At 38.7% G+C, this 25878-nt stretch overlaps 1 protein-coding gene across 4 annotated transcripts; it reads right to left on the bottom strand.

The window, feature by feature from the left end:
- Positions 1–539: 539 nt before the first annotated feature.
- git1 (G protein-coupled receptor kinase interacting ArfGAP 1) lies at positions 540–25613 on the bottom strand. Of its 4 annotated transcripts, XM_077208236.1 has the most exons (21): positions 25016–25580; positions 20440–20573; positions 20254–20366; positions 19302–19407; positions 18938–19024; positions 18394–18524; positions 17095–17189; positions 16715–16757; positions 16243–16269; positions 15568–15616; positions 14219–14291; positions 13583–13680; positions 12080–12191; positions 11829–11956; positions 9537–9689; positions 8398–8679; positions 4799–4876; positions 4626–4705; positions 3303–3467; positions 3146–3209; positions 540–3062 (listed from the first exon to the last, which is right to left on the bottom strand). In XM_077208236.1, the coding sequence occupies exons 1-21, from the start codon at positions 25065–25067 to the stop codon at positions 2847–2849; spliced, it is 2286 nt and encodes a 761-aa protein (XP_077064351.1). In that variant the 5' UTR covers positions 25068–25580; the 3' UTR covers positions 540–2846. The 4 variants fall into 4 exon arrangements, with proteins under 4 accessions (XP_077064351.1, XP_077064352.1, XP_077064353.1 ...); XM_077208237.1 differs by lacking the exon at positions 16243–16269 and having other exon boundaries at positions 25016–25613; XM_077208238.1 differs by lacking the exon at positions 8398–8679 and having other exon boundaries at positions 25016–25599.
- Positions 25614–25878: the final 265 nt, after the last annotated feature.

Below are 25878 nucleotides of genomic sequence, written 5' to 3'. Positions count from 1 at the left end.
CACAAAAAAGTGCAGTTTTATAACTGATTGAATAAATAAACTGGATGGAGTAAAATATTTCAGTACTAGAATTTCAGTCAAATATAATTTAAAATGTTAAAATAAAATATAATTTATGCACTAGGCTACATCAATATGTCCCCCGGGGGAAAATGGCGTTTAAAAGTAGGCCAATTCCGCGGGAAAGCACATTAGAGACACACCTCTTTCACAAGCACTTAACTAAACTACAACCATGGTACATGCATATAACCAAGGAATTTTCTATATCTCCCATTTTCTGTATTTCCCTGCATTACATTTCTGCTCAAACATACAATTGAAAGTTGGATATTGTTAGTCATGGTAAATTACTTGCGCTGTTCCTTATTTCTAAGATACTTTGCATAAGTGTCTGCTAAATGAATAGATGTAAATCTAAATCTTTTGTTGGCATTTTGTTGTCAAAAGGAAACTCCCTGTGAAATACCATGCATATTAATACACACCTTTTTATGACCTCTAATAATCCCAATGATATACAATAACAATTCACAGGAGACAATGAACTTTTTCTTTTATTTATTACAAATGTACAGCTTACGAGTCTTTATTACGATTTAAATGGTTTTGCTTAGTCTTTTTATTTAAATTCTATATCTTACAGGTAGCCTCTGCTAAACAAATTTCTCCCATCAGCTAATCTCTCATGTAAGAACGAGTGATAACGAAAGTCATAACAAGTACAGTGCAGCTAGTATGACAGATTACGGAAGAGAGAGAGTGTGTGTGTGTGCATTAATTTTTAAAAATGATTTCAGCATGTATACATCTGCAGCAGGATGACTGGGAAAATGTCTACCTACTACCTTGAAAGGAATCAGATTCAGAGTTGGATTTAGTGTGTGCATTGACTCCCTTTCCCAGATACCTCTCTGAATTTAGTGCTTATTAAATAACATCCCAATCTCTTTCTCCCAAGTCATCATCACAGTAAGCCATCACCTAGTGACCGTTCCTGACATGTTTAGTTGAAAACGAAAAAGAAACATACTTATGCATACACGGTTTTTACTCACCATGTGCTTCTAGTGTGGAAGAAAGTTACTTGTACTGATTAAAATCAGTCTAGCAGATGTGCAAAGGCAATGATAAGAGATTTTCAGACAATCTTTTTGACACATTTTTAGGGGACGCAAACATTATCCCATTCCCCAAGTTAACAAAAAGGCAAAAACAAACAAAAAAATGGCTGAACTTAAAAGGCTGGTAGGTAAAAACCGACATGGAAACCAGCAGGAAGATTAAGGCCCATAGCATGTCATCTAAAATGCAAAGTGACTGTACAACAAATACTTGATCGTGCTCACACACAGATGTGGCATCAAGCCTCAGGTGGAGAAACGTTCATCTACATGTGCGTTCGTACTGGAAGCTCCAGTTCAATTCCTCTTCCCATGAACATCGATATAGCGAGGGGCTCATTCCCCCACCAATATGACCGCGATCACACTGACTGCTGCCACAGAATGTGACTACGCTGGTCCTGATGCAGCAGATGGACATCACATGTTTTCCCTGTGACTATATCTGAAATGTTAGCGATGAGAACATTGATAGTGGTCATCTTCAACCATCAACATTCACATGTTTGTAGCTTATAGAACATAAGGATCTTCTTACATTAAATTGAATGAAATTTAAAGAATGGCATGAAATCAAAATCAAATATTCTCAAATGGAAAACTAAAAAAACCACCACACACACAAAAAAAGCCTGGTCCTGAAGTGAAGAGTCGCCTTTACTCCGCTAAACTGATGAAGGCCATTCGATTAAGTCAATGATGTGCAGAAAATGAAGACATGATGTCTTGTCCTAATCTAATAAACTGAAGACAATGTGATGATTGTGCTAACACATTTGCATTGTTCTGATAGGAAAAGCCATTAATGTTGGGATTGAGATGAGATGAGAGGAGCCAGGATGAGATCCGGCGAGCCTTTTCTGTACATCAACCCCAACTATTGTCTTTGTGCTCGAAGAAAAAGAAGAAGAAAAAGAGGGATCCGCAACTGTAGTGTCATCACTCCCCTCTGCTCCTTTGGCTAGTGTTCAACGCACTTCGACAAGAAAAAGAATGTAGTATACATTGTAAAACACTGTGTGAGTGAACCAGTGCTTCTACCACTGGAGGACGGGAGTGTTCTGGTTAGTTTTCACAGGTTATTAACTTATTGTTCACCCCTGTTAATGTTCGCAAAGCTCTGTGATTTCCACTTGACAAACCAAAACAAAAATCAAAAGAAGACATCAATAATGGTAACAATAATGCGAAACATAAGTCATAGTCATTAAAATAACTCCAGTGTTGTTGTTCAAAGTCAGTACATTTGTCCCAAGAGAAACAGGCCAATGGAGCGGCACTTAAATAATCAAATGAATCGAATGAGAGAGAGAGAGGAAAAACTAAAAATGAACATTTCAGGTTCTCTGATGTTAAGCCATGCTTGAGTATTTCACAAAGAGAACTAAACAGTAGCCATCAGCACTGAGTTGTGGGTCTGCTTGTGTAGTGTTGTCATGTGTAGACGAGAGAAGATCCTCCTGTAAAACAGAACTGAAAGAAGAAAAGGAGTGTAAGGAATACCAGGCCGCTCCATTCGGCTTCTCCCAAACATTCCACATCTCTGAGTCCGGGTGGCCAAAGCTGGATTGATCACCCATGTATTAGACTTTCTTTTCTCATCTTCGTTCCCTCACATAATTTTTCTATCTACCTGACCAACGATTCCCAGCCGTCAGTTTTTACTTAGTGTCCTCCTCCTCTCCCGTTTCTCAGTCTTTGCCCGGTGACTTTACCGGTTGGTCACTGTTTTTTCTCGCGGGTAGTGATGGTGACCAGCTGCTTTGCAGCTTTGGCGATGTCGTAGGCGCACTGAATGACCTGCTGGGTGAGCAGCTGATAGTCCACTGTGCTGGTCGACGAGTCGGAGGGCGCCGCTTTACGACACTCTACCTGCAGGCGGGACGCACTGGCCCCCAGGAGCTTCAAGGAGGAACGTACTGCATCCAGCGCTGGTCTCTGTGAGAAGCAGACACAACAGATTTAGTGCGTCTGGCTGGATATCTTGAGGCAAAGTATCACCATAAGACGCATTCACTCACCTTTGGAAACAGCGAGGCCATTTCTGTCACAGCTAAGTGGATTTTCTCTGAGCATGGCACAAAACTGCAACCAAAGACAGATGTTACAATGGGTTTCTTTCAAACTGCAGCAAAACGACACCTACAACCAGCTGTGAGGGGTAACAGTCCCTCCTACCTGTCGTGTTTAAACTCCTGTGCAGCTCTCAGGAGCTCCTGGATGTTCTTGGTGACCTGTTCGGTTTTGAGGATGACGTCCTCTGTGCAGGGCAGCGTGGGGTCAGGGTCACCCTCTGTGTCTTCCACTTCCCCCCTGCTGTCCTCCTCACTGCTGCGGCCCACACTACAACACACCATATGCACACATAAAAACACTCACATGTCCATACAAAAGGCATGAAATGTATCATCAGTGGGTTTTTAAGTTACAAGTAGCTTAGTAATAAGTTTTTATTATTGTTATTATTATTATTATTATAACTATTAAAAAAACAAGACAAATATATTAATATTTTACTATAAATGTTTGTAATAATTATTAAAATAGTAATACACTATTATTATTGTTAGATTACGCTTTTACTTCCAAAAACGTATATTTATTATAATAACTGTTAATACTTGTTATATACTATTGTAAAATTACTCCTCAACTGTAAAAATTTCTAATACTATTACTAATACTAATAATATTATAGGCAGTATTAAAAGTAATAGAGTAAAACTACACTACAATAACAACAAAAACAAATATATTACCATTTACTGCTAATAAAAAAATACAAATATACCACTTTTGTAATATTACTAGTGTAATCCCACAAATAATAAAATATTACTATATATTATTATAATAACTTTTTTATAATTAGTTAGTAATAACAGATATTGCATAGTATATATAGTATCTAATTTTTTGATTTATTACAAATATAGACAAATATATTACTCCTATGGTGTAAAAATTTTAATTAAATTTTTACTAATTAATATAATTCAAACAATTATAAATATTTTAAAAGTACAACAGTAATTGTACAATAAGAAATATATTTCTTCATGCGTTAAGGCTCGTTCACACCGAGAACGATAACTATACAGATAACTATATCAGCCTCCTTTGTTCTATTTATTCTAAGCGCACTACAGTTGTCGTATGCCACTTTATAAGCTCAAGCTCTTTAAAGGGGGATGGATTCTGATTGGCTGTCAATGTTTTAAAATCAATCATCAGCTAGAAAAAAAAATCTGAAAGTGATTCAAAGGATATTCTTCCTCTATGACATTATCGTTACAGTTGTGGTTTGGAATGTTCTTTTACATTTAGAATTTTTTTTAGAACTATATCTTATCGTTATAGAATTCGTCCTTGGTGTGAATGGGCCTTTAGACACAGTTTTTGGAAATAAAATGCAGTAACCACAAAAATGTATCACATTACACTACTGTAAAAAGACACTGAATCCACTCTGCTTTGTTTTCAACTGTGGCTTGCACTCACCCAAAGGAGACATCGTATGTTTGAGAGTTGTCATAGTCACTATCAGTACCACTCCCGTATCTCTCTCCTGCTTTTGGAGTCTGGACAGGACAAACATGCGCAGAGAGATGTGTTACACACCAAGGTCGGCAACTCGCATGTCAGAGCAGATACGAATGGAAACTGGCACTCACATTATATCGTCCGTCAGTGGAGGCTGACAGGTGTGGTCCTCCATAGGGGGTGGGACCCGCAGGGCCGCCCCTTCGCACCTAAACGCAAGCGAGACGAGATTAAGAGGAGGAGAAAAGCTGACAAGACAGTCAGCAGGCAGAGGATGAAAAGAAAAGAAGAAGCCTTGATAGTCTTTTCTGCACAGGACTGTTAGATTCAAGGAAATCTGCAGCAAAAACTGTTATACTAATGACTGCAATTCTGTTAGACAAGTAGCTTAGTGTAGAGGTTTTAGATATTGCAGTCGCAGAACAGCAAGCTTCTACATTAGTTCAGAGAAAAGTATGTTATTGCACTAATTCAGTTTTGCTTTTGAGCTTAATGAAAATACTAAAAATAGACACTCGCACATTACATTACTTGGAGAACTGTGCAGTTAATAGGCACAAAGATGCATCTCAAATGCGTTAACGATGACTAATAAAAAAATAGGACTACTACACACTGTCAGCAATAGCCCAAAAATGGAATATTGCATAATCAAAACTTGGCATATTTGCATAACTGCAAAAGCACCTGAAGCAAATCAAAACAATGCATTCAAAAGACATTCAAATACATCCTACTGATCTAAGAATATCCACAAAACAGGATTATTTCCAGTTTCAGTGCTGACAGGAGTAGCACATCGATTCAGTGCACTACACAAGAAATCACTTCCTTTAGCGATGTGGCATGCAGCTTATTTTAGTGTCACTAATCAGGAAATCAATAAATCAAACATTCCAGACATGTCACATTGCACAAGACAAGCATATCTCAATGAGAGCCTCACTTGGCTTAATAACCATTTTAGGAAAGATACAATGCAACTCATGCCAGTTCTATCGTCCTGTGCTACATAGACAATATATAGTGGTTGTGTCTCAAAATGTATTGAGCTGCCTACCTAAGCAGCCTTTTTGAGCATCATAGGCAAACCTAGTATTAACATCCGTTTTGGGTGAGCAAAGACAGATTGTGATCAGATTTTATTGAGGAGGGTTTTGTGATAAATAATAACCCCATTACATGAATAAATACATTAATTAAAAATTCTGCATATTAAAGTGATAGTTCACCCAAAAATTTACATTTTGTCATCACTCACCCTCAAGTTGTTCCAAATCTGTATGAGTTTGACAATTGACAGTTGCTTCCATAGCATTTTTTTTCCTTATATGGAAGTCAATGGGGTCCCCATTGACTTCCATATAAGGAAAAAAAAATGCTATGGAAGTCAGTGGGGTGCATCAACTGTTTGGTTACCAACCTTCTTTAAAATATCTTATTTTGTGTTTAACAGAAAAAAGAAACTCATTCATAACAAGTTTAAAACAACTTGAGGGTGAGTAAATGATGACAACATTCTTTGGGTGAACTATTAATTTAATGAAGCTAGGGAACTACAAAAGTAAAATAAATAAAAATCCCACCTAAAATTAAAGTTCTGCAAAAAAGTAAAAAAAGGCAGAAATAAAAACACACACACATACACAGTTGTAAATCAAAAGTATTCAACCCCCATTGCAAATCAGGTTTAATGGCAACATTTACAGACTTTCAGCTGTTTGCTATGAACAAATCAAACAAAAGTAATTAAAATAGCTCAACAGAACAAATGTCTCAAGTGGTTTCCCCAAATTCAACTGAAAAAGCAACTTTTAATGACTTCTGCATTCTTAAACAAAATATATAACCAGACACCAGCTTCTGGCAGCGTTTCTGAGGAATCTTAGCCCATTCTTCATGATCAATGGCCTGTAGTACAGTAATATTATTGTGTTTGCGTGCTGCACACCTTCTTCAAATCCCACCACACATTTTCTATGGGGTTCAAGTTAGGTGACTGTGATGGCCACTATAGATTCTTCCAGGACTTCTTCTGCAACCAAGTCTTGGTGAAATTTGAGGTATGCTTGGGATCATTGTCCTGTTGGAAGGTCCACACACACAAGCTTCAGCTTCCTCACTACTTCAATGAATCCATTTTGCCTTCCACACACTGCAGGTTTCCATTACCAGAGGATGCAAATCAGCCCCAGAGCATCACAGAGCCCCAGCATGCTTACTTGTAGACAGAGTTTTTCTTTTCAACATATGCTTCATTCTTCTTCCACTGATCCAGTTTTGTGCAGCTCCACAGAACAGAATCCAAAAACTTCAGTGGCTCATCATAACTTCATTTTGAGCATTTTCTTGCGCTTTTGTGTCAGTAGTAGCAGAAGTCAATACAAGTTGCATTTTCAGCTGAATTTGGGGAAACCAATTGAAACATTTGTTGGGTTGATCTATTTCAATTACTTTTGTTTGATTTGTTCATTGCAAACAGCTGAAAGTCTGCAAATTTAGCCAATAAACCTGATATGCAATGGGGGTTTGATTACCACCGTATATACGTGTGTGGGTGTGTGGGTGTTTATTTCAGCAATGATGCTGAAAATTCAACTTTGCCATCACAGGAATACACTACATTTTAAAATATATTCAAATAGAAAACAGTTTTTTAAATTTGTAATAATACTTCACAATATTACTGTTTTTACTGTATTTTCGATTACATAAATGCTGCTTTGGTGAACATTAGATACTTCTTTTTAAAAACATTAAATAATTGGAATGTTTCCAAACATTTGACGGGTACTGTGCACAAACACACACACACGTCAATAAAGTTAAGAATAAAAAAGTAACAGAAAAATAGAATTAGAAATAAAAACTAAAATATATGTAGGTGTACTAAAGGTGCAGTGTATGATTTTTAGCGTCATCTAGTGGTGAGGAACCAACAGGTGGCCGACAGGAAAATATGTCATCGTCTGAGACAGCAGAGAGAAGCCAGTTAAGCAATGAGGTTTCTTTACAAAGATAAATTAAGAAATTATGTTTACTTGATTATTCAGTAAAACGATATGTTATTGCGCATATTATTGTTACTTGTTGATCATTGTGTCAATATTTTATTCGCTGACTTTAGCTAGCTTCTTTGCACGAAGAACAACAGTGACGAAACGCGTTTGTCCATTTAGGGCTACTGTAGAAACATGTCGGCGCTAAATGGCTATTTCAATGTAAGGGGACCCGCGTAGCATGTAGATAGAAACGGCTTATTCTAAAGTAATAAAAACATAATGGTTTAATATGTAAGGTCTTTATACACCACTGTAAACATAGTTATGTATATGATATTGCGTTTCTGTCAACAGATCCTCCTAAATATTACACAATGCCCCTTTAAAATATTCACATTTAGCACAGTACTAAAGATAATCACAATTCTAGCTTGTCCACTTATGATCAAATCATTCAAGACAGTTGTTGATACCAGGTGTAAAAGAGACCCATAATGACCAAAAATTCAGTCTATTTAGGCGGCTGACTCTGTTTGGAGATATCTAGAAAAAGAAAGGTGTTATCAGGGCAGGAAGTGTCCATAAGGTGGCGGTAGAGAGCAGTGAGTAGTAGTGAAAGCAGGTAGTCCAGGCAAAAGCAGCACATCAGTGTGGGTTCAGGTAAGCAGAGGGAGAGAGTGAGTGCAAAGTATAAAAAGATCCGGCCGGCCACTATTGCTCACACTTACGGGGCTGAGAGGCAGCAGGCGGCCCGTCAGGGGGTCCAGGGTTGGGGTGAGAGCTTTGGGGGTGGTACCCACAGGCTCATACATAGAGAAGGCTTGTCTATCCCGGCGGAGGGGAGCGGACGAGGGTGCGGTTAGGCCGGAGTCTCCACCTACCCCTCCTCCACTGCCTGTGCCCCTTACCCCACCGGACCACAGCCCTGTGCCACCACCCCCGGTCAGAGCCCCCCCAGCCCCAGCCTGGGCCCCCCGCAGCACGCTGTTCTCCGTCTGCATCCGTGTGATCTACAGGGATGGAGGGGCATCACGGGGAGTCACAAACACACAAACACAAGGACCAAAGAAAACACAACAGTTGCAGTGCAGATGGTTACGACATGCTAGGGGCGACAAAATGGGGTAATTCTGATAGACAGGAAGTTTAAGGTTGTCTAAACAAGGAAGGGCTTCATTCTCAGTGAGACGTACATGGTATATGATAGTTACACTACTGTTCAAAAATTTGCGGGCAGTAAGATTTTTTTTTATAAGTAATTAATAGTTTTATTCAGCAAGGATGCAATAAATTGAGCTGAAAAAACAAATGTATTATGTTTTCCACAAAAAAAATATTATATCAATATTTTATATATATATATATATATATATATATATATATACATATATATATAAAATTTTAGTAATATTATATTATATATTAATATCGTTTCAGCACTGACAATAATATGGAAAGTTTCTTGAGCACCAATATTATATTAGAATGATTTGTGAAGGATCATGTGACACTGAAGACTGAAGCTGAAAATTCAGCTTTGCATCACAGGAATAAATTACATTTTATAATATATTAAAATTATTTATAGTTATTTTAAATTCAGAAAATTTCTGTTTTATAAGTATTTTTGATCGAATAAAAGCAGCATTAGTGAACAGAAGAGACATCTTTCAAAAACATAAAAAAAATCCTACCGACCCCATACTTTTGAAAAGTAGTGTACGCGAATACAGTTTTGCTCTGTTTGATAGTTTGGGATCAGTTTGTGTGGTGGTGAGCTTTATGGCAGCATTACATTTCTATCTGTGTGAAATACTCATATTTTCAAAACAAGGACACACAGTTTAAATAAAGTGGGTGGGCGCACCTCCTTCTGTAGCCTCCGCAGCTCCTCACTCAGGTTGTTGTTGACCTTCATGAGCTGTTGAACTTTGGCCTCAGAGGAGGCCAGTGCTTTCTTCACCTCCAGATACTCCTGTAGTGTGATTGGCCCATCTGACAGGTCGGATGAGTCCATGCTCTGATACACACAACACAAATCACAATCTAATGTCAACAGCAAAAGGAACAGATTTGAAAAAGATTTGATATTTTTTCAAAAACACATACACTATTATGAATTTCATTAATTTATTGTAGCATTTGAATTACTGTTCAAAAGTTTTGGGTCAGTAAGATTTTCTTTAGAAAGAAATTAATTCAAGCAAGGACACATTAAATTGATCAAAAGTGACAGTAAAGACATTCATTAAATGCTACAAAAGATTTCAGATTCATAAATGCTGTTTTTTTAAACATCAGCCTTGGTTCTCATAAGAGACTTCTTTCAAAAACATTTAGAAAATCTCACCAACCTCAAACTTTGGAATGGTATTAGAAATTAAAGTCAAAAGAGCTCACCACAATACTATATGACATTTGTATTCCTAGATTTGTCTCAGTTTTTTGTTTTTTTTTATCATTTGGCATGCAAAAACAGTATGGTCAATCTCTTAGAAAACAAACAGCACAACAAGTCAGATCATTTGAAGTATTAATGCCCATATGTATATAAACCTAACATTAATATGGAGATTTTAATTAATCCATTCTGGTAATGCTTTATAATAACGTTATGTAAAAGAATATTTTCATACAAAAAGCACTAAAAATCAACCATTTTGAGTTAAAAAATAAATGATTGTGCAATATGACAAACAGCAGTGCTACTGGAGAAGTTATTGTATTATGAGGTTTACTTTGTGTTCCTCTACACTCATGTCACTTCTGGTGTGTGTGGAGTGAGCATGCTCAGACACAGCTTCCTGTCTCCAGCTGCAGAACAATAGCTTCACTGATCACAGCCTTGAAAGAGGATGATGTCATTCTGCAAATATGAGGCAGGGCTGCTGCTACTGTTGCATGTGCTGCATGCGGGGACATGACAACGCTGGCGTCTGTACTGCTTCTGTATATACTAGATCAACAACTACAAATGTCTAACCTATAATATAAGAAATTAAACATTTCCCAAGATTCAGTGGATCATCTGAAATGGTTTCAGCAAACAACCCTCTACGCACACCTTGGCAATAGAATCACCATTGGCTAGTACATTTTTTTGATTACTCGCCAGACTGATATACTATAATTTATATATATATATCTATACATTCCACCAATTCAGCTTATCTTTGTAAAATGGCACATATTTTAAATATCTAAATGTAAACTCTTAAAATCAGTCAATCAAGCATTATATTATTATATTATGATAATCACACATTATTTAATGATAGAACTTTAATTATTTAATTAGTACTAAAACTTGATCATTATGCATTATGCATATTTGTCATTTTAACTGAACTTAAGACTGGTGGTGGTGCTTAAGATATTGTTGGTCATTTAGTGTTTCTGTAAAAAATAAATAAAAAAAGACTAAAAAATATTAGTCCTACTACTAATTTACTCCGCGTTCGCTCTGATTTGCTGAAATTAAAACAGGGATGAGATTGCCGTGTGCGCATTAATTCCGCCCACTACTGGAGAAACCAGCATGTCTTCTGCTTGTTCTTAAAAGCTGAATAATTCCAGATGAACTCCGTTATTTTGACAGAAAAATACAAACAAGAATATCGTTTACATATAGCGCAACGATTTTGCGTGGTATGTAAGACTCTCGCTTTCTCTCTCTTTCGTGTGTGTGAGAAACGCGACGGCGAGTTGTGCGCCTTCACATTAGAGTTTACGGTACGTCAAGTAGGCCTCCAGGTACGCTGGCTGAGCTGCATTTTAAATATATTAGTACAGATCGCTTGACGGAGAGCGAAACTCTCGAGCGCTCAGTCAGTATTCAGCGAGTGAAAATATATCTATGCTAGACTTATAATTGGCATCTAACACACACACCGGCGAGTAAAATCTAAGAATTTATCAGACAATGGCTAATAAAAGACAGATTCTTTAGTTGCCCAGAATGAAATTTACTCGCATTGTAGAGGGTTGCCAAAGGTTTTAATGTTCCTCAATTAAATCATGCGGTTTCATTATAAAAACGAAGGACATCTGGATGAATGAACTCAAATCTTCCAACTTCTCACACTTATAATTAGGTTTAGTTGAAGTACAGTGATGATTTTCCCCAGGTAAACACTCAGTCACCATTTGATGAGCTCACCTTGGCCCGGTTGTTGCGCTGGGTGTTGTTGTTATTCTGTGCGGTCAGCTCGCTGTCTGTGTCTTCGTCAGACGCTACGCTGTCATAATCATGCTGGTCATCGTCTGCCTGACTCAGATCCAGCGGGTCTGAAAAACAAAACAAGCACAAAAGATAACATCATTAATATGAGGAGAAACTGCACTGGCTTAGCTGTATGCATCTTTACTGAAGCTGTATTATTGACATCCTCCTAAAATCTCTCGTCTCACCTGTGGGGCTTGTCAGGCCTTTTCCATGCTGCCGCCGCTTGGCATCGCTGAGAATGTCGATAATGAGGGTGGCGAATTCTCGTGCATTAAAGCGAGCCAATTTCTGCCGCCCCTACCAATGACAAAAACAAATAAAAACACATTATATAAAAATATTTTATATTCAAATGTTTGGGGTCAGTAAGATTTTTTTCTTAAGAAATGAATACTTTATTCAGCAAGGATAGATTTGATAAAAAAAGTGACAGAAAAGACATTTATAATGTTACAAAAGATTTACATTTCAAATAAATGCTGTTCTTTTGAACTTTCTATTCATCAAAGAACCCTAAAAAAGTGCATCACTGTTTCTGCAAAATAATTGTGCAGCACAACTGTTTTCAACATTGATAATAATAGGAAACAAGTAAGAATCAGCATATTGGACTAATTTCTAAAGGATCATGTGACACTGAAGACTGGAGTAATGATGCTGAAAATTCAGCTTTGCATCACAGGAATAAATTACATTTGACAATATATTGAAACTGAAAACAGTTATTTTAAATTGTAATAAATTTCACAATATTACTGTTTTTACTATATTTTTGATCTGATAAATGCAGCCTATGTGGATATAAGAGAGACTTTACATTAAATAATCTTAATGATCCTAAACTTTTGAATGGTAGCGTGAATCATTAATGTGTTTTTTACAGTTAAACTCGCTAATTTTTGGGCAAAATTCATGTAATTCGGCAGAACAGATTGAAACTTGTTAAAAGGAAAGAACATGCTTTTTATAACCGAATATGAACGTTTTGGGGGATGAGCAGAATTTTATGAATGATGGCCATAAAGGAAATCTGCGTGAGTCTGTGCCTGTTTATAAGCTGAAACTTGCAAATTTGACAAAGCACTTTTTATTTGAGCACTTAGTCACTCTGCAATGCATATTAAAGAACAGTCTATTTTAGATGAGGGAGACTTGGACATTTTAAAGGCTGGAAAACACTGCCACATCAACAGTTCACTGTTCCAACTCTTGACCACTGGGTGTGCGTGTCTCTCCTCCCATCATCTCTTTTCATGTCTCATGTATACGCAAAAGAACAGGAAATTCTCAGCCTGGCCAATCAGCCAGCAGGAAACATGCCCCTGTGTGAACGCACTTAGTGGTCTAGCTGTATAAAAGAACTATTTCAAGCAGAAATACAGAGAAGGTCATGCAAGGATGCCAGGTGGAAACACAGAGGGGGAGGGAGCAGTCGCGTGTCTGCAGCAGTTACGCAGCTGGAAAACATACGCTCGTTGGTTTGCTGGCCAAACCCGGACCTCAGTCAGACGTTCGTACAGCCACAAAATGTCTATTTTTAGCTCTGTGTCTGCTGCACCCCAGATATCATCTCTCCTTTGTGCCTCCATCAAAAACAGGCCCGCGTGGAGCAGGAGCGGAGAGCTTCCTCCCAAACATACTTCAAACACATCCTCTGAGGCTCAGGGATAAAATGCTGTGCGTGTTACCTGGTTGCGTGTCGCTGAGTATTCAGGGTTGACGGGTAAGAAGGGGACGGCACTCCGTTCGGTCACAAGCGTACTGTGGTTCTGAGTTGTCAGCCACACTGAGAGAAACAGAACAGACACATATAAACAAGACAAATATATACAAACAGATTCCGATGTCGTAGCCCTGAGGTTATGGAGAGTACGCATCTACCCCTCCCGTTCAGTTTGTGTGTGTTTGGCCCCCTGCCTCGCTCACAGTCCTGCTTACCATCAGAATCTCAGTCTGCCACCCCAGCATGCTACCTCTTCTCCTCTACAACCAGGAGCGGGAGTCGAAAGAGAGAGAGAGAGAGAGAGAGAGAGAGAGAGAGAGAGAGAGAGAGAGAGAGGAGGAGAGAATTCCTGCGGCACTCCCTCGCCCTTGCTCACTTTCACCCTCCTTCCATCTAAGCACCTCTCCCTCTCTTCTCTACATGCTGACTGCACCGTTAAAGTCCTTCTATAGTCAGTGTTTATACAACACCCCGATCACTGTGTCTCCAGGCACACGGCTACAACCGTCCCCACGCCTCTGGAAAGCTCCATAACTACATTAGGAAAAAAGTGAGATGCAGGGAAAGCTGGGATAGGGACAGATGGGGGTTTGAGTCTTACCTGCATCATTCTCTCTACGGTCCACTTCGTCGTACACATCCATAGCCAGCTCCTCGAACAAGCGGTTATTTAACTGTGTCCACACACACACAAACATATCAGTATGTGGCATTAAGATTCAGGTATGGGGAAAAAGAAACAAGAAATCACAGCAAAATCAGAGCACACTCAACAGGAAGGCATCAGTGAGAAGACAAAACAAAGCAAGACGCTCCAACAAGTTACTAAATAAAGATTGAATGTAAGCTCAGGGGACTCAAAGCATCTGTGTAATATATCTACTGAATTTCAAAGCATTTGAAGAGTTTGTCAAACATACAGCATTCATCTCAAATCTCATCAAGAAAAAAGGCTAACTCTGCATCCCGTTCCAAAATAGGAGTTCCTACGACAAGTAATTTTGGACCAATGAGATTTCAGTGTGGGTGGAGCTTCCCAGTGCAATAGTAAATTAAAAACCTAATGACCAATAAAATGTCCTGTTTACTTGATAGAGCTGGGTAAGACAAAAACTCAACATTAAAATCAGCATGAAAAATTTACTTAATTTACTGTTAGCGGACAGTGCTAGTCTTGAGGTGAACAACTAATCCATGCCAGTTAATCCACGTGAAACATTGGTTTGTCTTCGTAATCTTTAGTCGACTCTGAAACGGCATTCTTTTTCTGATGCATCCTTTTGACAGATTGGGCAGATCATCCTTAACCACTCCCTGCAAAAAAATCAATCCCTGGCCCTGCCCACTAGTTTTTCTTATTCTATATTCCATTTTACTCAAAAGTATGTCAGAATACTGAAGTAAAGTCAGACGCAACTTCCAAAAGGATCCACCTTATTTTGCAATGTGGAAGTAAGCTCCTTTCTGTTTTCTCTTCTCTGCTAAGCTCACAGCCTCGCACAAGCGGCCTGAATTTTTTTTGCTCTGGTTAGTTTGTCCACAAGATGGGAACACCACCCCTGCCCGTTGCTTCACATGGAAAATAAAGAACGAATCCAAACAGCAAACTACTGAAAACGACAACAATAGATGCCCGTGTTGACAAGTGCATGGGTGAGGGGGTTAAGAGATACACACACCTCTAGTTAAAATGACTACGAAGGCTTTTTTATCGCCCCTAATTTCTGGAGAGAAATATCTCAGACAATGGACTATTGGAGGCACACTATCAAACGGAGAATATTGCTATGCATTTGGCTGTACACATATGTTGGTGTTTGCGTCAAACTTATGTATACTTGAAGTTTAACATGGAAAAGCTTTTATTGCTTGTTGCTTTGTGTTGTGCCAGTCTAAAAACTCAAATTCCATTAATTCTTTGTAGCAGCTAATTATCCTGCAATCACTCACCGCTTGAAGCTTCTTCTTGGCTGCCTTGGCCAGTTCAGAGAGGTCCAGGCTACGCAAAGACAAAGACACAGACACAGGAGTAAAAGGATGCTGGAGTCATGCGGACAGAGAAAGATGAGGAGAGAGGAAAGGAGAGGGGTGGGAATGAGGAGCTGGATGAATGGATGAAGTGTGGGAACGGGACATGGGCTGCCCAAAAATATGAGGAGATGTACTTAGGTTTTTCAATGAGGTCGTGATAATGACTAATTTTCTAATCTACTGTTTGCTATTATTTCCATAACTTTTATTCTATTAACATTAACCAGAACCTAATTCTTGCATTAACCTGAAGCAAGACAGACTACATTACGTACAACAGCCTAAAACCAGTGTTTTTTTTTTAACTGAAACCATTATTTAGTTGTTTGGCTATTGGTTAACATTATAGCCTGCGTGGCCAAGTTGAATTTTAGTTTTTCTGAGGTGGAGCACTGAATGATAACATGCACTAAACATTGTGCACAATAAGACAAGGAAGATGTATTTAGGTAACAATGGTACATTTTGATTTCATTTGGACTTTAAATGTGTAACCCCATCCCTTCAGACACCCACATCCAAATGAAGGCCATGTGAGAAAGAAAGAGAGCAGGGTTTATGGAGAGGGGGATGAAAAAAGAGAGAAAGAGATACCTCTGCGTCGGGCACTTAGGGCGAGCTCTGCCTCCAAAAGCGCAGCAAGATGGAGAGAACAGAGAACGAGTGAGCGAGACCGAAAAGTGAGCAGAAAACAGACAGAGAGAGAGACAGAAAGAAAAGGGATAGACCCCATATCAACACTACTTCTGGACAGGTCAGTTAAGTTCTTTCAGCTGTGGTGCATTTGAGGTGTCAGCCCTACAGAGGTTGACGACACACACTCTGCCCTAATGCACATCGCAACCAGCGCAACCTGCTGGCCAGCACACTCAAATACACCCGCTGCCAACTGATCTTAGTACACTTTATCTACCCTGTATGGGCAGCGCTATGGAAAAGACTTAAGGGAGGATATCATGCATAATGACAGGTAATAAATAAAACTGCACTGATGCGTTTCAATATTTATACGCAGTATTATTTCTATTTTGAATCAGACACACAACCTCATACACAAACAATGTACCTGTCTGCCATCTGAGGAATAATATAATGACCGTTTTTGTGATCTGCAAAAACACAGACAAAAGAAAAACATGAAGTTTCACACCCCACACACGCAAGCAGGACGTATTAATTTAAATGCCCAAATTTACAGGTTACAGTATTCACGCAGTATGTGAGTGTAAGCAGCACAATAGAAGCTTAGGTGTAATAAAAATGTCATCGCTGAGCCTATTTTTGTGTGGAAAGCACACTGAACTCAGCAGAAAACATGTTAAAATGCACTATAAACCTTTTTATCAACACTTGCCATTTGGATTTCTATGAAGCAACAAAAAAATGTATTAAAGGAAATACTGAATACCGTAAAAATGGTTATTGGTTATAATATTTTAAGCTCACCTGGGCGACGGCCACACAGGTAAAATGCCAGTCTGTCTGTGAGCTCATACTGACACTCCACCAAGCGCTCGGCGAGCTCCACGTGACCTGCTTGCCTGCAAGAACACAGTCACATCACAAACCCAAGACACTAGATCACTATAAACCTATAATAACAAGAACAATATATATATATATCATTCAGAGATGTTCACAAGTCTTTCATCTGGAGTCTGAGTCAAGTCTGGAGTCTTTTGTCACAAGTCCGAGTCGAGTGTATTCATGCCTTCCAAAAAAAATAAATATCAAACTCAAAAATCCTATAGTTTGTATTATATAGACAAAATACATTATCTTTCTGTTGTCTGTTTTGTTTGAAATAAAGGTCCTAATATTTAAGGGATAATGTAAATCCAGCTTGTTACTTAATCCATTACAATGTATAAAACATTCGTCCTGGCAACAAAGTAGTTATTTTCAATCCATTCGCTTAGTGGAAGCAAGATCGCGCCAGTCGGGGTTTGTACAGTAGTTTGTTATACAGCAACGCTGTTATTGACGACAGTCATTATCTGAAAATATCAAATCTTGGAATGTTTTAAGTCAATAGAAAACTGTACGCATGCTGATTGCGATATGTTAAGATATGCGCTTTAAGTAATAAATGGATTAAAAATCCTTCCGTCGCCTCTCTCATAGACATTATAAGAAAGAGAAAAGCTGCATATACTTTGAAAAGATCGATAAAAGTAAAACATGGTGCTATGTATTGCAAACCAATTAAAACATTAACAAATAGAATCTAGCCTTTAAACCTAAAAGAGCCATGCAGCTGCACCCCAGTATAGCCTAATAATGTGACTAACCTTTGTGGATGCGATGTCTCATAACATGTGTCTTTATTTGTTTTCCCACATTCTTTGCATTAAGCCGATTTGACATGTAACTAAACCCAAATGAACATATGGCACGGTTTCTCCCGTCATGTTTCATGGGACTTTCATTAAGATATTTCAGAGTTACACGCAGTTATGCACGGAAATACATAATAAAATTCTACAACAAGGGTCCGAAGTCCAACTACCACGCCACGTATGGGAATATATGTGACGCAGATATTATAAAAACATTCAGATAAAACATATTCTTTTTTTATTATATCAGTAGTTAAGGACTAAAGACTTGAGTCGTTTTTAAAATATTCACAAATCATTTGGTCGAGTCCGAGTCAAGTCTGAAGTCATTTCAGTTCGAGTCCGAGTCTCGAGTCTGAGTCTCTAACTCGAGTGGTCATCTCTGATATTTGTGTTTTGTGTTTACCGGGCATAGTCTATAGGTGTGCGGCCGTTGATATCTGGAGCTCCTGGATCCGCCCCGTACACCACCAGCAGCTCGGCCTGCAGAACCTGCCCCGCTTTGGCGGCCACATGCAAAGGGGTCGTGCCCTTTTCCTGTGGAGGGAACATCAGATGTTTGACCACCACAGATTACAGGCTCTGTTCACTCTGCTGTTTTCAAATAGAAGTCATGGAATCTCATCCTTTGTTTTCAGACAATGTAGTCAAAATCTGATGTATCCATAGTAATAACTTTAGAGAAAGGAAAGGACAGAAAACTACACATATTTTGGTTTGGAAAGTATTTATGCATTGGATCAGATTTTTAAAAATCAAAATGTATAAATGGTTACAGGATACAATGAACAATTATGCTCATAGTTTGACACAGAAACAGATTCTCTGTTCCCATACTGAACAACACAAAATTGATAACTAACAATCTAGTAATCATAAGATCTGTTTTAGTTGTGATGTAGAATAACTGCCAGAACAAGGAGAGAACTGTGTGAGATTGCAGCTCTTACCGGGTGAAAGAAGTTGGCTTGTGCCCCCAGTGACAGCAGCCGTAAGCACGTCTCCAGACTTCCTGTCCGCACACTTGAGTGCAGTTGCTGCAGGCAACAACAAGAGAATAAGTGAGTGTGTGAGAGAGAAAGACAGAGGGACCAGCAAGCAGACCTCCTGCGAATTCTCTCATTAGGGACGTTCAATAGCACTGAGGAAGGCACATTTATTCACTAGCGGGGTGTCATTTTAAGGGCCCTCCTGCAAGGGCACAGACAGTGTGGAGCAGAGAGAGGCAGAGGAAGGAAAGATTGAATGAGAGAGAGAGAGAGAGGGAAGAGTCAGAGATAAAGAGTCCAAGGTGATGTCTTGGGGCGGTCTCACCTTGCTGAGGTCCTTCGTAGTGACCCCATCATCATCACGGCAGGGCAGCTTGTGGACAAAGGCTAACATCTGATACTTGGCGCGAATGAACTCTGACTTGGTGGGGCTGTGGGGTGAGAGATACAAACAGATAAAATAAATCAATTTCAAAGTCAAATAATCAATAAATATAAAATGGTCCTGCCTACATAGATACAGTCAAGGCTGTTTATTTTAAAAATGGTTCCTTCTCTGATGTATTTGACTCAAATCAAATCAAATCATCAATTAAAGAACTGGAAAACCAGATCTTATCTTACCATCAAAAGTTTAGCTTGGTCTTTCCCCATTCAAATAAATAGAAGCTGTAATTGTTAACAATACTAGTCTGCTGTTTGTAACAAATATGGTGAAAACATATTTATATATATTATATATACATATTATGTAATCAAAATTATTGTAATATCTTCATTAAAGTGATGCCTGAAAGAGAGACTTTAGGAATGTAGATTTTCTGGCAGGTTTGGCAGAAAGTTAATTTTGGACCCAGATTCATGGATCCATGTCTCTGCTTGATTATATTTAAATACCTAAAACTTTATTATTAATATTAAATCTAATTTTGTACTTTTGCTTTATTATTAGAGCTGCGATGAAGATGGTACAGAAAATGATTGAAAACAGATGTGCTTTCGTCACCTGTATGAGCATATGTGCGTGAATAAGACTGGGCTAACCACTGCACAACTGCTCTGACAAATGACTCTCTGTATTTTACTTTTAAAATCTCCTCTCATTTATTCTGAGTGAGCAGATTTGCTAGTCTGTTCTCAGTGGTATGCTATTACATGGAGCTCCAGGAGAACAATTATATACTGCACGGACCAATAAAACAAAAATTACACCCCCAGTCTTCTGTTTTTATGACATTCTGGTATATAATGCATGAATGGTTGATGAGATGGCTTACTGGACTTTATCTTGTGGGTTTGGTTTCCGGCGCCCACTCTGAACTTGTGCTGGATCCAGTAGGGAGTGTTCCCAGATCGAGTTAGCACCGTTACTGGCCAAGGTCTGCACCATCTGAGACACATGCAAGCATTTGTTAGGCTACGATATAGCAGAAATACGTGTGTGTGAGAGCCTCTTTATTTACCTGCAGTAAGGAAGGAGGCCAGCCGCTGTGTCGCAGGTGTTTGACGATGGAAATGTGTCGGCCCAGGCTCCGGTGCACAGAACAGCATTCATCACAAATCAGAACCCCTCGGTTTATACTGCTCCAACCCGGGTCTGAACACACATGATAGATTAAAGTATATTTCATCGAGAGAATGAGCAAAAGACAACATCGAGGGCTGACTTTTCTAAAAAACTAAAAAGGCACATGAAGGCAGAATGTGGAAAGACTTACTCGTTTTGCTTAGACCGATCACAAAAACAACAGCATTTTTATATTCCTGGGCCTTCTCCGTACATCTTGTGTACCTAATTTTGGTCTTTCTTTTTTGTGCTATATTTAACACTGTTGTCATTGATTCTGCTGATGAAGAAAATGTCACCAAAGTCTAGTTAGGTAACACAGATGAGGTTGTGGAAATTATGAGAATGATTTGTGTTAAGACTTGTGTTAGAATTATAAACAAATTAAATCATTTGGCCAGAAAACGTGCAGTCATGAATTTATAGCTTTCATGTTACATAATTTAAAGTTGTATAATTTCCAGCTATTATTGCAAATTAAAAAAAATGTAAATATGTGAAAACAATGTTTAATGAAATTATATAGATATTTCTCTAATGCTGCAAAAATGAAATAATAATTTTTAGTGGGGCTGGTGAAAATCAATAGACATCTGAAGTAACGGCATAAAAAAGCTTTATTGTTGGCCCATGCAGTCCACAACATAATGCCCTGCTCTGAATGAGCTTATCTGAGGCAAAAGGCTCTCCTCATATGAGGCAGGTTACGAGCGTAGTCACTCAAGTGTGACAGAAGTGTGCCTCTGACTAACACAGGCCCCCAGAATCTAGCTAAAATTAAACCAGCACCCACAATGCTTCAAGCACATAATCTCACCCACAGAATCTCACTATGCAGGGGTTTGATATGATTAGAATGAGAGATTATTTTGCACAAATGTAAACAGTGTCATAACATGATTATTGATTTCCCGGATGAATGCAAACACAATATGACATCTAAAAATGGAAGATATTAATACTGATATGTGGGAAGGATATGTTTTTAAAATTAGAAACAGTAATATTGTGAAATATTATTACAATTTTAAAAAAAGTGTTTTTAAATAACTCTATTTCAATATATTTTAAAATGTAATTTATTCCTGTGATGTTAAAGTTGAATTTTCAGCCTCATTCCAGTCTTCAGTATTACATGATTCTTCAGAAATTATTTTAATATGCTGAGTGATTTAGTGCACAAGAAACATTTCTTGTTATTATTATCAATTTTGAAAAGAATTGCGCTCCTTTATAGTTTTATGTAATATGACATTTTTTTCAGGATTAATTTTTCCAGGTAATTTTGACCGATTTAATGCATCCTTGCTGAATAAAGGCCTGTTCACACAAAGGACGATAACTATAATGATAAAGATAGTTTTAAAAATCTTTCTAAATTTAAAAGAATAGCAGAGTTCACACTACAACTTATAATGATAAAGACACAGAGGAACGATATAATTGGAATCCCTTTAAAAACATTTTTTTTTTCCAGCTGATGAATAATAAAAACATTGACATCCAAACAGAATCCATCCTCTCATCTTTAAAGAGAGTTAAAGAGCTTGAGGCACACTTATAACTTAGCCTATAATAACTTATAATAAACAGATTGTTACCATGCATTGGTGTGGACACTAGTTATTGTTCTTGGTGTGAACAGGCCCTAAAAGTATTCATTTGTTTCAAAAATAAAAAATCCTGACCCCCAAACTTTTGAATGGTAGTGTAGGCCTATATATAATTAAAAAATGGCAAATGAAACAAACCACATCGTTATAATAAGAGTTAATTTAACTCTCACATTCACTCAATTCACAAAGAAATATACATTTATAAGATCATACGATAATTTTCTCTTTTAAAGTAATAGGAGGCATTCAATGTAAGCCTGAATTAAAAAAAGAAGCCAGAATTAATGTAAATTAAAAGGGCTGCTTGTTTCCTCAATTTAGGAGAAGAGAAGGCTTATTTGAATCCACCAAATATACAAACACAGCCAAAAGTTTAAATCTTGCATGTGGTGAAGAACTTAAGATTTATTGGTTTAGTTGAAAATAATATGGTGTTATTAAATCCCCTTTACTGTCTAAAGATGAGCAGACATCAGAGATAGAACTGAGCACCTGCATGTGGGAAAATCAAAGATTTACTTTGTCATACTTCTTACTAATATGCTCATCCTTCCTATAAGTGCTTGAAACCATTAACAGGAATATCTTTAAACCCCCCCCCCCATCTCAAACGTGACTTTCTGCGTCTAATGAAATTTTACATGTACACACGTACGCACACAGACTCAACGCACAGTGCACACGGCGCCATTCAGTCCTGAATGGCAATGCAATTGACAATCTTCCACACATTCATTCATTCTCCTAACACATTTACCAGAATCTATCTGTCTGCCCACCCCTCCTCCCCCTCCTCTCTCTCAGTCATCAGTTCCTCACCTTCCGACACACTAACCATTAGCTACCTTCCTACAAGTCAAACATGAAAATGACAAGCTCAATCAGCACCGCGCGACAGGCCAAGGCAAAGACAAGGAGTGTGTGAGGATGCAAAAAGCCACACAAGCACTCAGATGTGGAGTGGTCAGCCAGGGGCATTTGTGACAGTGTTTGAGGCCGACCTTAGAGCATTACTGCAGTTAGCTGAGGTGGTGAAACAGTACTAAACTGTCAAAAACGAGACACACTCCCGCATCCACGTAAATTCCTGGAGAGAGAGCAGCTGTAGATGAGGGAGCAGCTGTCATGCCCCCCGTACCACCCCTTCGTCCCCCCCCCGTTGGGACGGTGAAGCTAAATGAGCAAGGCCAAGGGTGGCCTAGAAGGGACAGCACAGCTGAGCTGCATCAAAAATATGTTTTGAAAACAACTAGACTAAAGGCTTATTATGTCTTTTTTGGGTGGTTTAAACGGCTGGTAACTTATTGACCAATACATTTTGGGACGGGTAAAACGGGTAAAAGCCGGGTAACGTAGGAAGTTCATCTTTATTTAAAACATAAATGCAGGGTCAACTTCCATCTTTTTCACTGTAGTAGGCTATTTATTTAGGAAATTGTTCCTTGTCTGAGGGCACGTGTGATGGGACTAGAAATGATTATGAACAACTCAAACATATGCTCAACTATGTTGCAACCTTGACCAGTGGAAAACCTATACAACATATATGTATCATTGCTGCGAACTATGATTTTTGCCACTGCTCATAATCATTACAGAAATAAAGTACCTTAAACCAGCGTAAGTGACCCAACCTGGTCATATTGGTCTGTTGGCTGGTTTTAGAGGGGTTTCAGGCACTTTTCAGCTGGTCATGCTGAGAGACCAGCTTGAAGACCAACTATGCAACAACTTAGCCAGACTGGGAGACCAGCTTAAACCTGCTAAGACCAGTAAACCAGTTTTGGCTGGTTTAAGCATTTTTTATTTTTTTTAGAATAATAATAAGCGATATACAGCAGCACACAAAATATTCCTGTTGGAAAAAGAATTATATATATTATATAAATCAAGTAAAGCATACGTCTAATAATCAAATAATGCCATTTAGATAACGTTACTTTGAAACAGTATAACAAAACAAATGACTAAACATACAGGAAATGTGTAGGTAATCAATATCTAACGTTACCCACAAAACAGTTATCTAGAAGCAAAGTTGTGTACAAACACAAGCAAATAACGTTACGACCACGTCAGAGTTTGATGTGTCCTGTCAACCTGCTAACGCCACGGTAGTTGTTTTACTTGTCTCAACCCAAGTTCAGATTAACTAGATTCAAAAACAGTACCGGACAAACTGAACTAGTATTATGGTAGCCATAACGGATTTAACGTTTGTAAAAACAGGAATGTGTTTTACTCAAATACTGGCAAGGAAGTCATACAAGAGTCCGCAGGCTACTTAGCAACCGAGCCTAACTACTGTCAGATAATGTTAGCATTGTTCGCTACAGAGCCCGTTTTCGTGCTTAATTAATATGAACTAAAAAATCACTTTTAATCAACATAATTAGCTGCCACTACAATATGTGCATATACAGGGCTTGGCCTATAGTATAAATCTGCTGCTTTTAATTGACAGAAGCCCGCAGCCTTGTCAACTGGCTTAGGGTGAGTGCTAACAAGCAAAGGATAAAACTTTAGCCACGGAAGCAGGGTAGCTGCAGTTAGAAGCTCAAATGTATAGCCATAAAAGTAGTAAATATATGAAATTATGTAATTTATGGACAATTGTTCTGTCGCATTGTAAACCGTAGATACACGCAGTAGCAAATTAAGAGTGGGTTTAAGGGAGAGAGCAGATATGTTGGGCCGCTGTATCGTCCTTAATATTCGGCCACTTTCCTGACGCGCTTAACCGAGTATACCTGCGCATATGTGGGCTTGCTGTTCGCCCGCTTGCCGCCGCGCTAGACCGAGTACGGGACAGCCATAGCTCACAACAACGCCTCGATCCATAAATCTCAGCCTTACCTGGTGCACTGCAGTCGGCGCACACCTCGGTTCTTTGGACTTTCCTGGACATCGCTGAAACCAAATCTACCGCTTCCAAAGATTTTAGTCCAATAGTTAATATATTTGGCTTGCTTTCCCCCAGGAGCGACGTCTGCGATTTTAATGCCGCCCTGAATGTCCGGAAGCCGGCGACGAGCTCTCCAGTGCTCCTGGTCCTCACCCTTCTCTCTCCCTCCTTTTTTCTGCGGTGTCTTCTGTCTTAACGCGGCAAGAATTTAACGATTCCTCTGAATGAATCAAAATTTTCAGAAGGCCCCTTATGTTATCAGATTATTTAATATTGGGCGTCCCCACCAATGTTTTTCCCCCGACCATTATCCAAGCCCCGTCTCTGTCTCGGGCAAAAGGGGGTGGGAATAAGAAAAGTATGGATACAGTACACCGTTTATTTACATCCACTGCCCTATACACTTGACTTCTGTACGGCGGGCTGCATTCTCTCTCTCTCTCTCTCTCTCTCTCTCTCTCTCTCTCTCTCTCTCTCTCTCTCTCTCTCTCTCTGACGTCTGTCTCTCGCTTTCTCGCTTTCTTTCTCTTACCCCACCGTCGTTATTGCACACGCGGGGGCAGAGCAGAGGGACCATGCAGTCATGCCCACCGGTGTAGATGAATTTTACATAACTTTATTTGCATACCTACTACAATCCCCGAATTAATAAACTTTAAGTAGCCTAGGCCTATAAATAATTAAATAAAATATACAAGATTCAGCTAATTGGATATGGTCAACAAAATAACATTACCCTACACAGTAGGCCTAATATATTTTAATACTCCACATTCTATTCTATTCTATTCTATTGGGCCATCAAAATATATGT

Source organism: Siphateles boraxobius, unplaced genomic scaffold (assembly GCF_051911475.1).
Source record: "Siphateles boraxobius isolate OS27281-9 unplaced genomic scaffold, OSU_SipBor_1 6, whole genome shotgun sequence".
NCBI lineage: Eukaryota > Metazoa > Chordata > Actinopteri > Cypriniformes > Leuciscidae > Siphateles > Siphateles boraxobius.
This window is presented reverse-complemented; position numbering and strand designations above follow the sequence as displayed.